General features: G+C 42.0%; 1 protein-coding gene across 3 annotated transcripts in view; it reads right to left on the bottom strand.

Annotated features, from left to right (window-relative positions):
- PAWR (pro-apoptotic WT1 regulator) overlaps positions 1-5739 on the bottom strand; it is a 95923-nt gene extending 90184 nt beyond the window's left edge. The window contains exons 1-2 of one of the 3 annotated variants that reach the window (XM_032493711.1): positions 5596-5739; positions 4439-5097 (exon numbers count right to left, since the gene is read on the bottom strand). In XM_032493711.1, coding sequence (XP_032349602.1) covers positions 4439-4948 — 510 coding nt within the window. In that variant the 5' untranslated portion in view covers positions 4949-5097; positions 5596-5739. Of the gene's footprint in view, positions 1-4438; positions 5098-5211; positions 5251-5273; positions 5317-5595 lie in introns of those variants that run through there. The other 2 variants (XM_032493712.1, XM_032493713.1) reach the window with 2 other exon arrangements.
- Between the last annotated feature and the right edge of the window lie 7936 nt (positions 5740-13675).

The raw sequence follows: 13675 nt of genomic DNA, 5'->3' as shown, positions 1-13675 counted from the left end.
CTGTATCTACCCTATACACACGTCCAATTTTCTCCAACTCTGAATCACTATTAGTTCTTCTCCTGACTCATCACATAGAAAGGTAGACAGTCTGGAATATAATGGGCATACCAAAAGGCATTTCTTAATCTACCTGGATTTATAAGATTTACTAAGTGGAACTTGTCCTGTATAATGGTAAATAAATATACTGAATAATTATGACTTGAATTGTGTTCACTTAAAAGTGTTTCTATATATCAAGTGCTCCTTCAAACTATGGAGTAGGTGTTAATAACCCGATCTTGACAGAAAAATAACATATCACTTAAGCAAAATCAAAGATTCACATTTTCTGACTGCTAGCCAAAAGTAGATTTATTTTTGCTATGACCTGGTGTTCAAAACTTTGCCAAGCAAACTACAGATCAGACGGTCAGAAGCAATCTCTCAGCTTACAAATTTGACCTTAATTTCTATTCAATTCCATACTTTGACTATTTTCCCCATTCAGATGTTTAAATTATTTAAGATAACCTCTAATAAAAAGTTATTGAAAAAACTCTAGAGAAATAAGCCAAATAAAGTAAGATAAACTAATTCTTAAAAATTCTCCTTTCCCTAGACACACAAATACAAAAAAAAAAACAAAACACAAAAACCTTTAAATTACTGCTGTGACACTTATTCACTTTCCATGTGATCTTGAGCCTTTTAAACGTAAGCCTCCATTTTCTCCTCTGGAAATGGAGATAAAAAGAGTAACTACAACTACCATATGGGATTGCTGTGAACATTAAGATAATACATACAGCACTTTAGCCAACCACTATGAAAACAGTAAGTTTAAATATGTTAACTTTTATATTTGAATCAATACTTTAGTGTCATTTGACCTCTATCTATTGAAAGATTATATTTTCTACGAAAAACATCTCTGTTAACCCATTCATGCAAATCTACTCAATGGCAGTAACTTCACAAGCACTTGGAAAATGGGGGTGTAACTATCTAGGAAGCCTTCCTCAACTATTCCCCTCCTCTTGAGTTAGGGACCCTGCTCAGGAAAGAGCCTGTACTTAACACTGTACTACTTAACACAGTTTCCTAATATTACGTGAGAGCCCCTTGTGTGCAAGGCCTGTGTTCTATCTATTTCTGTGTCCCCAGACTGCAACCCATTAGTTCTTAAACCTGACTCACAAATGAATCACATGGGAAGCTTAACAAAATATTAATGCCTGGGATCCATCCCAGACCCACTAAATCTAAGGGCATCAGGGAGGGAGAAGACAAGTCATCAGTATGAGGGACCATTTTTTTTTAATATCCTCACATGATGTTAATGTGCTGCCACAGTTAAGAACCCACTACACTCTGACATTTAAAATACGTAAATTTATGTGTTAATATATGCATAAATACATAAAGAAATTTAAGTCTTAGCTCAAGACCCTCAACTTCAATAGCTTCTCTCAGCCCCATCATCTCTTCCCTTTAAACACATATTTTTAATAAACAATTAGTTACATACCGCATTAAGATGGCTTTTAAACTGTTAACTCAGTACTTAAGTCCCTCATGTAATTATGCCTTAGTCTTCTTCCCAGATTACAGTCTTGCGCCTTGAAAATACACTATTCCTGTTTTCTCCACAGTGCTTAAGATAGTGCCCTTGAACAGACATGTAATAAACATTTGGCTGATCTAATGAATGTATACAAAAATTACTGGCATGATGTATGTCACATTCAAATTATCCAATTTGGGCTTCTACCCCCAAAAATAGAAAAAGTAAAAACTTAGGGCAAAAAAAAAAAATCTCTTAGTAAATGAGAATAACTGAAGTTTTCATTAATGAGCAACTGTATATTCACTCTTATTACAGCCATCACACGCCCTACCATCATCAACCATTTTCAGCTTTTGGACTGCATCCTTACTAAAACCATCTCCTAGTTGCTTGTGGTGGCTTTAGCTGCTGTCAGATTCCTTTATAACAACTTTATAACACTCAGTAATTAGTAAAATAAGTTAATGAAAGTCACAATGCATCAAATAGATGCTTAATAAACACTTCCCGAAGGAACTTTTTATCAACCAATAAAACTGGCCCTTTGCATGCAAGTTAATTTACTAATGGTTGGGAATACTGTCTGAAAACAAGAAAGTCTTACCCAATACTGTATATAATACAATACAATATTGACAGATGGGTGATTTTTTGCTTTTATAATATTTTTACACCTGATAATTTTGTAAAATATTATATGACTTTTCAAAATCGGCGTGGTAGGCTGTACACACAAGAGCTCCACAGCAACTGGCTTTCTCAATGTTGAAACTACTAAGAGAAATGAATAGAACACAATTCTAAAAAAGCCGACAACCTAAAGATATGAAAATGATTCACTTTTAAAGTTTTGTGTCACATGTTTTACCACTATCAACATAATATGAAGGACTTAACTTTTTTTTAAAAAGTGAAAATATGGGGAGGAGGCACTGAAGAAGTATGTCAGCTAATCAGACACTGTGGTAAAACATTACCATGTTTTGCTGGGTCCTACAGCATGAAACAGATAGAGCCACAGTTAGCACAAAAAGTACTCAATTCCCAACTCAATAAAAAAGGTTAGGTTCCACAGGCAAGAAATGGTACCCTGGGTTGTTTGTTTTTCAGGAAGATTAAATTTAGGAGTTGCCAACACCCAAACGAAAAACATTCCAGAGTATTAGACTCAATTGTAGTGGGGAGTCATCTACATTCTCAGCACTATGTTCCCTTACCCAAAGCAGAAAATATTAACAAAGGATGTTTCTTAGGCTCTCAAAAGATTTACCATGCTTATTCCTCCCAGTAAACACTACCCTTGTTAAAAAAAAAAAAAAAAAAAAAAAAGATATTTGAGAATAACTATTTTAGCACAAGTAGCCAGACAAAAAAATGAAGTTTAACATCTGCCAAGATATTTCCTAAAATAAGACCCCTGTCATATGAACAATGAGGAAAAGATTGGAAATGACAAATTCTTTTATTTGGACCATCAGCTACTTTTAAAAATAAAGTTGAGGAATGTAGCTTTTCCAAAGCCTTGTCTCCAGTTTCCCCTTAATCTTCATATTTTTAACTTAAAAAAAAACCCTAGAAATTTGATTACCACTCTTATGAATTCCTTTTAAAGCAATTTAATGAATAACAGATCTTTTGTGCAAGTAGCAAACCACAGAGGACAGTTTTGCTGGCTGATAAAAATCTCTCTGAAACACTCATAAAAATACACCCTTCAAGGCAAACTCTGATTTTTTTAGGTATGGAAACAGTATTAAACCTTTAAAATATGGGTATGTTTGATATACACCCTAACTTACTGCAAATGCTTTTATTTGAACCACGATTAAAGTTTGTAAATTCTACCTATTTATCTACTATGTCAAAGTTGAATAAACTAGAAGGCCAGGAGGCCAAAAAAAAAAAAAAAAAAAAAGAAAAGATAAAACCTAGAGCCAATGAGAAAAAGACGCAACCTACTTTGAGTGAAACAAGGTTGTTGAATTACTTCCCCACCGGTCAGTTACTATTAAAGTAACCAAAACTTGTTAAGGATTGTTTCGTTTTGTTGAGGGTAGAAAGAGGTACCCCAAGTAAAAAATGTTTCACCAGTCACTCTATTGGGAAGATGCTGCTGCTGCTGTCTGCAGGAATGTTTTTGAGACTGCTCAAAAATACCAGAAACAAACAACAAGCAAACAAAACAAAAAACCAACCGTACCACAAATGTTTCCCAGGACACACAAGAGTCAAATACTTAAATACAAAGAGAGATCGTCTTAGCAAAAATTATTGTGAGTTGATACAGTGTTCCTACTGTGCTGAATATCACTCAGAAAAAACGGGTGGGGGGGCACTATTTCCAAAAGCAGGTTTATATGTGAAATATATATGCTATATGCTCATTTGGATATACTTATCTTGGGTTCATCGAACTTATCTTGGGTTCATTCTCGGACTGTGCTAAGGCCACGTTTTCTTTACAGGTGCTATTAAACACTGTTCAGAGAGAAGAGATAAACTATCTGATAACTTGAGACGGACACACATGGGAAACTAAATAGAGTATGTCGTCATCACCATTAATCAATTTCTCTAACTGATCAAGCATAAACAAACCAGTCCAGGGGAGCAAGTTCTGGAGCCCCGAGTTGTATTTCCACCACTGAAAAGGATCCTGGGTCTGAGATCTCAGCCAGGAAGCCTGAAAAGCACGTGTCCTACTCTGGGTTTGGGGAACTTCCCAGGAAGCAGTTGTTCCGAGTAAAACTCCATCACCCTCTGCCTGCCCAGCGCAGGGAAAGGGAAAGCAGTACGAGCTCGAGTGGGAAAGCTCTGCGCCCCGGGGGGAAGACCCAGGGAGGCGGCAGCCCTCCAGGGTCCGGCCGCGGCCCCAGCCAGGCTCACCTCTGCGGCTGGGATGTTGACCACGCCGGTGGAGCGCCGCTTCTCCCGCAGCTTCCTCTTCTCGATCTGTCCCTTGCCTTTCCTGGCGCTGGGGCCCGAGCTCTTGCCCTTCTCCGGGGCGCCGTCCCGCTCCTCCTCGTCTCCCCGGGCCGGCGCTGCCCCCGAAGCGGCGGCGGTGGGGGCGGCGGGGGACTCGTCCTCGGGCCGCCGGGAGCCCGGGGCCGCGCGGCTCAGCGGCGCGGGGCCCACCGCGCAGTTCACGCCCCCCGGACCGGGGGCGGCAGGTGCGGCGGCGCCGCCCGGGAGGTTGTTGTTGAGCTCGTTGGCCGCCGCGGCGGCCGAGGTGCCCAGAGACCCCGGAGGGAGCTTCCCGGCCGCGTCGCCGGTGCCCCCGCCGGGCGCGGGGGGGTTCTGCTTGGCGCGCATCTTCTCGCGCTTCGCCTTCCACTCCTCCAGGAAGTCTGTGGTGCTGCCGCCGCCGCCGCCGGTCCGGTAGCCACCGGTCGCCATATTCCCAGCGGGGCCAGCCGGCCGGGCTCTCACCTCAGGCCGCCCGCCCCGGCTCCGGCCGCCGCCGCTTCCTTCCCGCCGCCCGGAGGAGGCGAGGGAACGACCCCCGGGCGCGGGGGTGGCCGCGGCTCCCCCAGGGACCGGCCGGTCTGCGGGGAAACACAAAAGGGGGCGGGGAAGGGAAGCGTCAGGTCCTCGCCCGGCCTGAGGGTCTGCCCCGCGGCCGCGCCCCTCAGAGCGCCCCCCACGCCCGGAGAGCGCACCCACTCAGCGCCGCCGGCGAGGAGCCGCCGAGTCCCCACCCTGCAAAGTTTCTCCAACGCACCTACACGGCGGGTCCGGACGATCGCCGCCCCCGAGGGGAGGAGAGAGGCGCTGTCCCCACCCCCGGCCCGCCCGCCCCATCCCCGCCGGAGTCCGCGCCTGCGGCGGTCGAGGGGCCAGGGCCGGACCCCGCCACCTGTTGGCCCGTCGCATCTCCGGCCCCTCGCTCCGGTGCGGGGACCCCGCCACCGACACCCTCATTCCCCGGGCGAGGCGCGGAGCCCCCTCACCGGCTCGCGGAGAGGTGGGACGCGTCCCGACCCAGCTGTCCAGACAAGTCCGGGAGGGACGGGTGCGCGCGTGGAGCGCGGGCGGCCCCTTACCTGAGAGGAGTTGAGGGGACGAGGAGCGGGGCTGGGAGCGGGCGCCCAGGTGAGCCGCAGCGCCCGCGCGGAAAGTGCCGAGGCCAACTCGCCGTCCCGAGCCCGCGGCTCTCCCCGGCTGGGAGGGAGGGAATGAGGGAGGGGAGGGAGGGGAGCCGAGCGGCGCCGAAGCGCGGGCGGAAAGGACCGAGACGGCGCGCGAGGGGCGCGGCGCGCGGCAGGGGGGCTGCGCCCGCCGACGCCCCGCCCCCGGCGCTCAGGTGCGCGGCTCTGCGTCCTGCCCGCCGCCGCTGCCGGCCCCGCGCCCGCCGATGGGACCGCACATTCCTGGGCTCGCAGCCTCGCGGTGTCCGGCCTCTCGGCGCCTCCGACTCCGGGGCGGGAACGGCCCTCCACGCCCTTCTCCCCGCGCCTCTTCTCCGCCTCCCCAGTCTCCCACCACTCTTCCTTTTAAGTACAAGACATATTCTTCCAGGGAAAATCTCGAATGCTGCTGGCTGAGGGGGAAAGTGCAATCGACTGGTGATGATTCAGGGCCTGACTAGCCAAGATGGGAAAACGCTCGCGAGTCACTTTTCCTCGTCGCTGCCCCCTTTTCGGATGCTCTAGGGTAGCAGGCAGGAAACTAGAAAGAACTGAAACCCAAGACCCTCCTTATGAGTCTGTTGATCTCAGGTGAAAGGGTCGGCTGAAAGGAGGGGCTTAATTGTCAGTGAATAGTCAAGGCTTTACTATTTCTTAGGCTCGCAGGAGAAAATGTAAAACTCACTTTGACAATTGGCGATCCCAGTCGTATTTGGAGTTTCCTCTTAACTCTGTCTCGATACCTCCTCTTTACAGATAGTGGTAGCAGCAAAGTTCCCTACCAAAGTCCTAAAGCTGCACAGACGCTGATTTGATGTGAGCTGAGCGATTATTGTCGCAATTTTTCTATCTTTAACATGCCATAGGGTAAATCTTATCTTCAGATACAAGTCATCTCAGATTTCTGGATCAGGGCTGGATGGACAGCCACCGTCAGGCATCTGAGGAGACAGATCTCAAGGTATCCAAGTAATGCCAGGGCACATCATTGTCAGAGGGTACAAATGCCAGGTTACCATTTTGTAAGAAGTAGGCGAGCCCTGAGTCACATTCTTACCTAACATAAATCTTTCTTCCTACTTAGTACCTGTCTTGCCCAGGTGGCACCTGGTGGATGAGCAGTCAGCGTGTGCCTGCACAGGAATGAGAAAAGGAGAAAGTGTTTCACAAGCAATTTATTTATCAGAGGGGAAAGTCACTCAGTTCTGGTCTTTGGTCTGGTTGCTGGGGTGAACATGTGGATAACCCAGAGAGAGCTCTGGAAAAATCTTTAGAAAATTAAAGGCTTTCCTTGGGAATCGGTTTAAAAGGCTGAGCCTAGCTGCTACCAACCTGGGTGCGCCACCTGAAACTCCTCATTAATGATTCATTACTTTGTTTTCTGAGTTTTAAGGGGGGAGAGGGAGGGCTGGGCATTAAACAGATTAACATGAATATGCTTTGTAACTTACCAGAGGATTTTCTCTTGGAGGGACTGCAGGATGAGGAAAGAGGATATCATGTGCCTGAATACAAAATATAAATAGCTGAGTGATCTTGGGCATGTTGTTTAAATTCTCTGAAACTCGGCTTTTGTTACTATAAAACCAGTAATAACAGCATATGTTTTTGAGTTGTTCATAAGAACTGGCAGTTAATAAGAATTTCCTTGGTTCAAGGAAAGCACCCAGTAAATATAGTCTCTTTAATTCGTAGGACATTATAAATAGAGTCCTGGGTCTCTAAGAAGGGGAGAGGGGCAGACAAAAAATATAAGGTCCTAAATATACAATATTAACTTGAAAACAATAGACTTTGAATGAACTAGGGTAACACTTATGACACATAATTTATCACTCCATCTCTTAGACCAGTTCTCTTAGTATTAATAGGTGCTGAGTCAGGAATGTTAGCTACTACTGACTTGTGTGACTTTGGGCAAGTTGCTTAACTTCTGTGCCTCTGTTTACTTACATATAAAATGGGGATAATAATACTTCCTACTCTGTGAGAGGGTTGTGAAAGTGCCTGAGATCCTTAGATAAAAGGTAGGATGTGAGTACCAGGGTAGTTATTATTAGTCTATAAAGTGCCCTAGGAACCATGGATGAAAGAGATTATTGAGGTACAAAGCAGTGTGTATTATCGTTATCGTTTATTATACCTTCTGTCTTTACCTTACCATTCTCAATATTCCCAAAGATACATTTCACAGCCAGATGGCTGCCAACATTGCATCAAGATATTTAGCTGAGTCACTCCTAAATTGCCATGTTTACATGTCATCAATCTTTGTGTATAGTGTTCTGATGAAATAAGCCTCAAAGACTCAGAGCTTGGTTTCTCAACTACAGCATTACTGACATTTGGGAGTGGATAATTCTTTGGGTAGGGGGGCATTGTTCCATCTATTATAGGATGTTTAGCAGCATCCTTGGCTTCTAGTTACCTACCAGTAGCTGTCCCCCACCCCTAGTTTTGAATTTGCCAAGTATTTCCTGGAGGGCAAAATCTTCCCCAGTTGAGAACTTCTGAGCAAGCCTAAAATAGCTAATTTTGGTGTTACACTTGTCCTTAATAATAAAGGAGAAATATGGTGATACTAAGAAAACAAATAAAAAGATTCATTTTAACAAGGGCTTAATTTCCAGAATATATAAACAGCTCATACACCTTAATAAAAAATTTTTAAAAACCCAATCTAAAAATGGGCAGAAGACCTAAACAAGCAGTCCTCCAATGAAGACATACAAATTGCCAATAAGGACATGGAAAATATGCTCAATATCACTAATCATCAGAGAAATGCAAATCAAAACTACAATGAGGTATCACTTCACACTAGTCAGAGTGGCCGTTATTCAAAAGTCCACAAATGATAAATGCTGAGTGGTGAGGGTGTGAAGAAAAGGAAACCTTCCTACACTGTTGGTGGGAATGTAGTTTGGTGCAGCCATTATGGAAAACAGTATGAAGATTCCTCAAAAGGCTTAAAATAGACTTGCTGTATGATCCAGCAATCCCACTCCTGGGCATATATCCAGAGGAACCTTAATTCAAAAAGATACATGCACCACAATGTTCATAGCAGCACTATTTACAATAGCCAAGACATGGAACAACCTAAATGTCCATTGACAGATGACTGGATAAAGAAGCTGAGGTATATTTATACAATGGAATACTATTGAACCATAAATAATAAAATAATACCATTTGCAGTAACATGGAGGGACCGGGAGATTGTCAGTCTAGGTGAAATAAGCCAGAAAGAGAAAGACAAATACCATATGACATCACTTATATGTGGAATCTAAAAAAAAAAAAAAAAAAAAAAAAAGACAAACTTATTTACAAAATAGAAAGACTCACAGACATAGAAAACAAACTTGTGGTTAACAGATGGGGAAAGTGGTGGGAAGAGATAAATTGGGAGTTTGAGACTTACAGATACTCACATATATAAAATAGATAAACAAGTTCATACTATATAGCATAGGGAACTATATTCAGTATCTTGTAGTAACTTATACTGAAAAGGAATATGAAAATGAATATATGTATGTTCATGTGTGACTGAAGCATTGTGTAATACACCAGAAATGGACACAACATTGTAAACTGACTATACTTCAATAAAAAAAATATATATATATTTAAAAAAAGGTTCATTTCAATATGTCAGAATGAAACTGATTCTAAATGTTGTCTTACTTAATGTCTTCCAGGCATAATGTGGTACAGCCTATTTGTATATGTTGAAATAATTAATATGATATTGAGAAGTGATTTGCCTTCAATGCAAATATTTCTGGGACATATGCAATTCACCCTCTAAAATTAAAATAATACCTGTACATAGTCTTAATGGTTAAATACTTCAGTTCTATAAGGATCAAAGCAAAAGACAGCAATCTCCTACCTAACCTTCCCACTCTCAAAATCCTACCCAGAACTTTGAACTCTTATAACTGTTTCTGCTAATATAGATCTTCCTATTTATTTTTTAATGCCCTCACTTGCTAGCTTCTACCTGGTTTCTCCATTTTCGTACATTCTTTATTGACTTCTTGATACAGAGGAAGAAAATTTAGTTTTCTTATCCTTGAACTTACACATACACCTTTCATATTCTTAAATTCTTGCTATATTTATATTGCAATTTTTACTGAATAAACATTTCACGTTTATAGTTAAGACTTCGCAAATGTTCACAACTGAGCCATGCAGTGTACTACGATTGTTTTCCTTTTTATTAACACCTTTTTTCTTGTTGCACAATTATTTTTTTTCCTACAGTTAAAACATGCCTTTCTTTCTTTTTTTTTTTTTTTAATCATTGGCTTCTTTTTCTATATATCTTTCACAGATTTACACCCAAACTTCCTCCTCTCAATGCAGTTAATTGTGTCAGATGATCTGTTCCTTCTGTCTCTTTAGCTTGGAGATATGTCTTCTAAAGCCCTTCATCCGCTGCTCTGGTCTGGACTGACTTTAAGATTCATTGCTACATGGTCAACCTAGGACTATGCTTCCCTAACAACCTGGGAATCATCTCCTGTGCAGACTCCTTGTTTCCTGAATCCCACACTGTCCTCTTTCTTTTATCCTCACATTAGGGGAGTACTTCTTCTGTATCCTCTGGAAATAGGATTACACATTCTTGGAGAACTTATGTGTAAGCAAACGTTTTTAATGTATCTGCACAATGGTTAACAGTTTGGTGAGGCATAGAACTCTAGGTTGGAAATCATTTTCCTTTATAATTTTGAAGATAGCACCATATTGTCTTTAGGTTTACAGAGTTGTAGGTGAGAAACCCCATGTCATTCTGACTCCTTTGTATTTTCTCTCTGGAAGTTTTTGGAACTTCTTACCCAGATCTTCTGAAATATCTTGAAGATTTGTCCTGATTTTTTTTTTTTTTCATTATTATGTTAGGCACTCAGTGGGTCCTTTAAATCTGCCACTGCCCTTCAGGTGGGAAATGTCCGTATCTTATACCTTTGGTAACTCTTCCCTTCTGTTTTCTCTGTTTTCTCTTTCTGGAATTCTTGTTAAATAGATTTTGAACTTCTAAGAGTTTTCCCATAAATGTCTAATTTTTTCCCTCCTAGTTTCCATCTCTTGACATGTTATTCTACTTTCAGTGAAACTTCCTCTATCTGATTTGCCAATCTTTCTTTTGAATTGTTTTGTATCTGCCTCCATTTTTCAGTGTTCTCTTAGCCTCTGTATGTCCTTCTTCCATTTTATTGTGTTCTTGTGTCAGATTCATCATCTTTTTTCTCCCTGAGGAAATTAATTTAACTTTTCTTCAGCTAGTCGTGCACTGTGTCTCTCACCTATATGTTGCCTTTTTCCTCTTTGTTTTAGCCTTCATCTTTCATGCCAGAGGATTTCCTCGTGACTCTGCTGTTCATTTTTAAGACTGAAACTTTGAAGAGCTGATTGGATGCTTTTCTGTGAAAAGGCAGAGCTTGTTGACTACTGGTCCCCGTTTAGGGGGCTGGGGTGTGGATCTAGACCTTTTTTGGAGGCATGTGTCAACTGTCAAGAGTATCTACAGGGCTATTCTCTTGGCCAGATCAGTTTCCCTGAGAGAAACTCTGTTTCTGCCTGTTGCCAGTTGTCAACAGTTTCAAGTGCAGAGCAGAGTAAGCAGACTAGGGGAGTCTCCTTCCTCAATATGCAGGTTTCACTCCGTCCTTATGGTGTGCTCAAATTCAGTACATTTTAATTCAACAACTCCGAAGAAGAACCTTCCAGTCCCCTGCCGGGATCAGGAGAAACAGCCTCCTTGCTACTGGGACTTACCGGAAGCACTTGAGAATTGAGAATTGAGACTCTAACTGTCCCTTATGCAGATTTTCAACTAATCTTTCTGTTTTCACCACCATTCTTTCCTCTCTCTCAGAAGCTTATGCTGCTGCCTCTAATTTATGAGCTTTCTTCACGACAGAAAGGATTCCTTCTTGCTGGCGTTGCCCCTTGCAGGTGGTTAGAACTCACCTTTCTCTTCTCTGCTAACATCTATCTGTTTTTCATCTTCCTTATCTTCCACAATTTTGTTCTTATTTCCCACCCTCTTTTTTTGTTACTGGTTTATCACCTTACTTTTGTTTTAGCGAAGTTACTTGAGGGAGTAAACACGTGCGTTCAATCGCTTATGTTTAACAGGAGGTCTGATCTATCCATTTTGCAGATTTCCAGATACCCTGACATCTAATCTGGGATGAAGAGACCCCTGCCTCTGATTTCCCCCTCACTAAATTACAGCATAAGCCCCTATTGATTGATACTATTAGAAAGAGCTCTGTGAAATGTGTTGTATTTTCTGTAGGCTGTTTAAGAAAATGTGGCCCATTACATTACATAATATTCCCAGGAAAAAATGCCTGACATTCATATTAAGAATTGCTGGGGGGAGGGTATAGCTCAAACGGTACTGCGCATGCTTAGCATACACAATCCCCAATAATTTCTCTAAAAATAAATAAGTAACCTAATCACCTCCCCCCTACAAAAAAATACAAAATAAATACAAAATTTTTAAAAAGAATTGTATTTCCCTTGTGTTACTATTTTTTTTTTTAACCGTAGTAAAACTACGTGTTTTATAGCTTAGCGAGTTTCCCTTTTTAAATTGACTACCGGTAATCTTAGGCCAGATTTATGGCCTATTCAGGAAAAATCTTATTCTTTTGTGGTGCCTGAAGCTTATAAAACTTAGGGGACCTTCTTTAAGAAAAAGAATAGGTGAGGGGAGGGTATAGCTCAAGTGGTAGAGCACATGCTTAGCATGTATGAGGTCCTGGGTTCAATCCCCAGTACCTCCATCAAAAAACTAAATAAATAGATGAACCTAATTACCTCCTCCCTGCAAAGAAAAAAAAAAAAAAAAGAAGAAGAAAAAGAATAGATAAAAAAATAAATATTTAGAATGAACATGAAATTTTAAAAAATTATATATTGTAACAAATTGAAAAATACCATAAACATCACAATAATCCAGAAAAACAACCTGAATTTTTTATTAATTTACTCTCTGACATATTTCCATAATACTACTTAATCTGGATTTTTATATTGATTTTATTATTTATGGATGCATAAGATATCTAACTTCATACACAGATGTAGCCTCCATTTGTAGTACAAATATATAGATTTGTGCACCATAAACACAGGAACTCTGGTAAATTCTATTCCATATATGCTCGTCAGAAAGGAAAATAGCCTATTGGGCATGTATAATTTTATACCTTGAATTACAGAATATATTCTTGATAGGAGAGAACGTCTGATTTGACTAGACATCAATGAAAACAGACTCCTCTGCTGATTTCCCACACCTGATGACTGGAAGAATCTCCCACAGCCTGGATTTAATGCTGTCAGACCTGCCCTGTCCAGAAGCAGCAACCTCCTTGTTGTGTCATCAACCACCCTCCCAGTCACTCCAATTTACTAAGGACCTTAGCCCCTGGCTGACTGTCTTCTTCTCGTATTTATGTCAGTTCTTAGTGATAACATATACAAAATAATCTATTCAATCTTTTGGCATCTCAGATACTTGAGCTCCTCCCTTCCAATAACCATTTCCTCTTTACCCTTCTTTAGCCAGGCATTCCCAGACTCAGGCTCTTTGTCATCACCAGTCAATGCATCTCCAAACTCAAATGCATGACCATAGTCTGAACTGGGCAGCCCACACTGTCTGACAACCATACAGGTCTTAGAAGGCTTGCTCTCCAGTGCTGCAAACAGACTAGTTCACATAGTCCCTTAAACCTCCAGAATCTCCTCATCTCACCCTCACTCTCTGCCTTCTTACTTGTAGATGAAGTTCTCGACTCCTTTCAGAGCAGTCCTATCATCTGTATCTTTCCCCTTTCTAGGACTTGGCTCCTACAATGACACTCTCCTCTTGTGTATAATTAATTTCTTCCTTATTAAATCATTCTGTTCAACATACAAATGAGCTCTAGTAATCCCCTCTGTATTCGTTTTCTAT

This window comes from Camelus ferus, chromosome 12, assembly GCF_009834535.1.
Source record: "Camelus ferus isolate YT-003-E chromosome 12, BCGSAC_Cfer_1.0, whole genome shotgun sequence".
In the NCBI taxonomy this organism is placed as follows: domain Eukaryota; kingdom Metazoa; phylum Chordata; class Mammalia; order Artiodactyla; family Camelidae; genus Camelus; species Camelus ferus.
The sequence above is the reverse complement of the archived record's forward strand: the minus strand, read 5'-3'. Positions and strand labels throughout refer to the sequence as shown.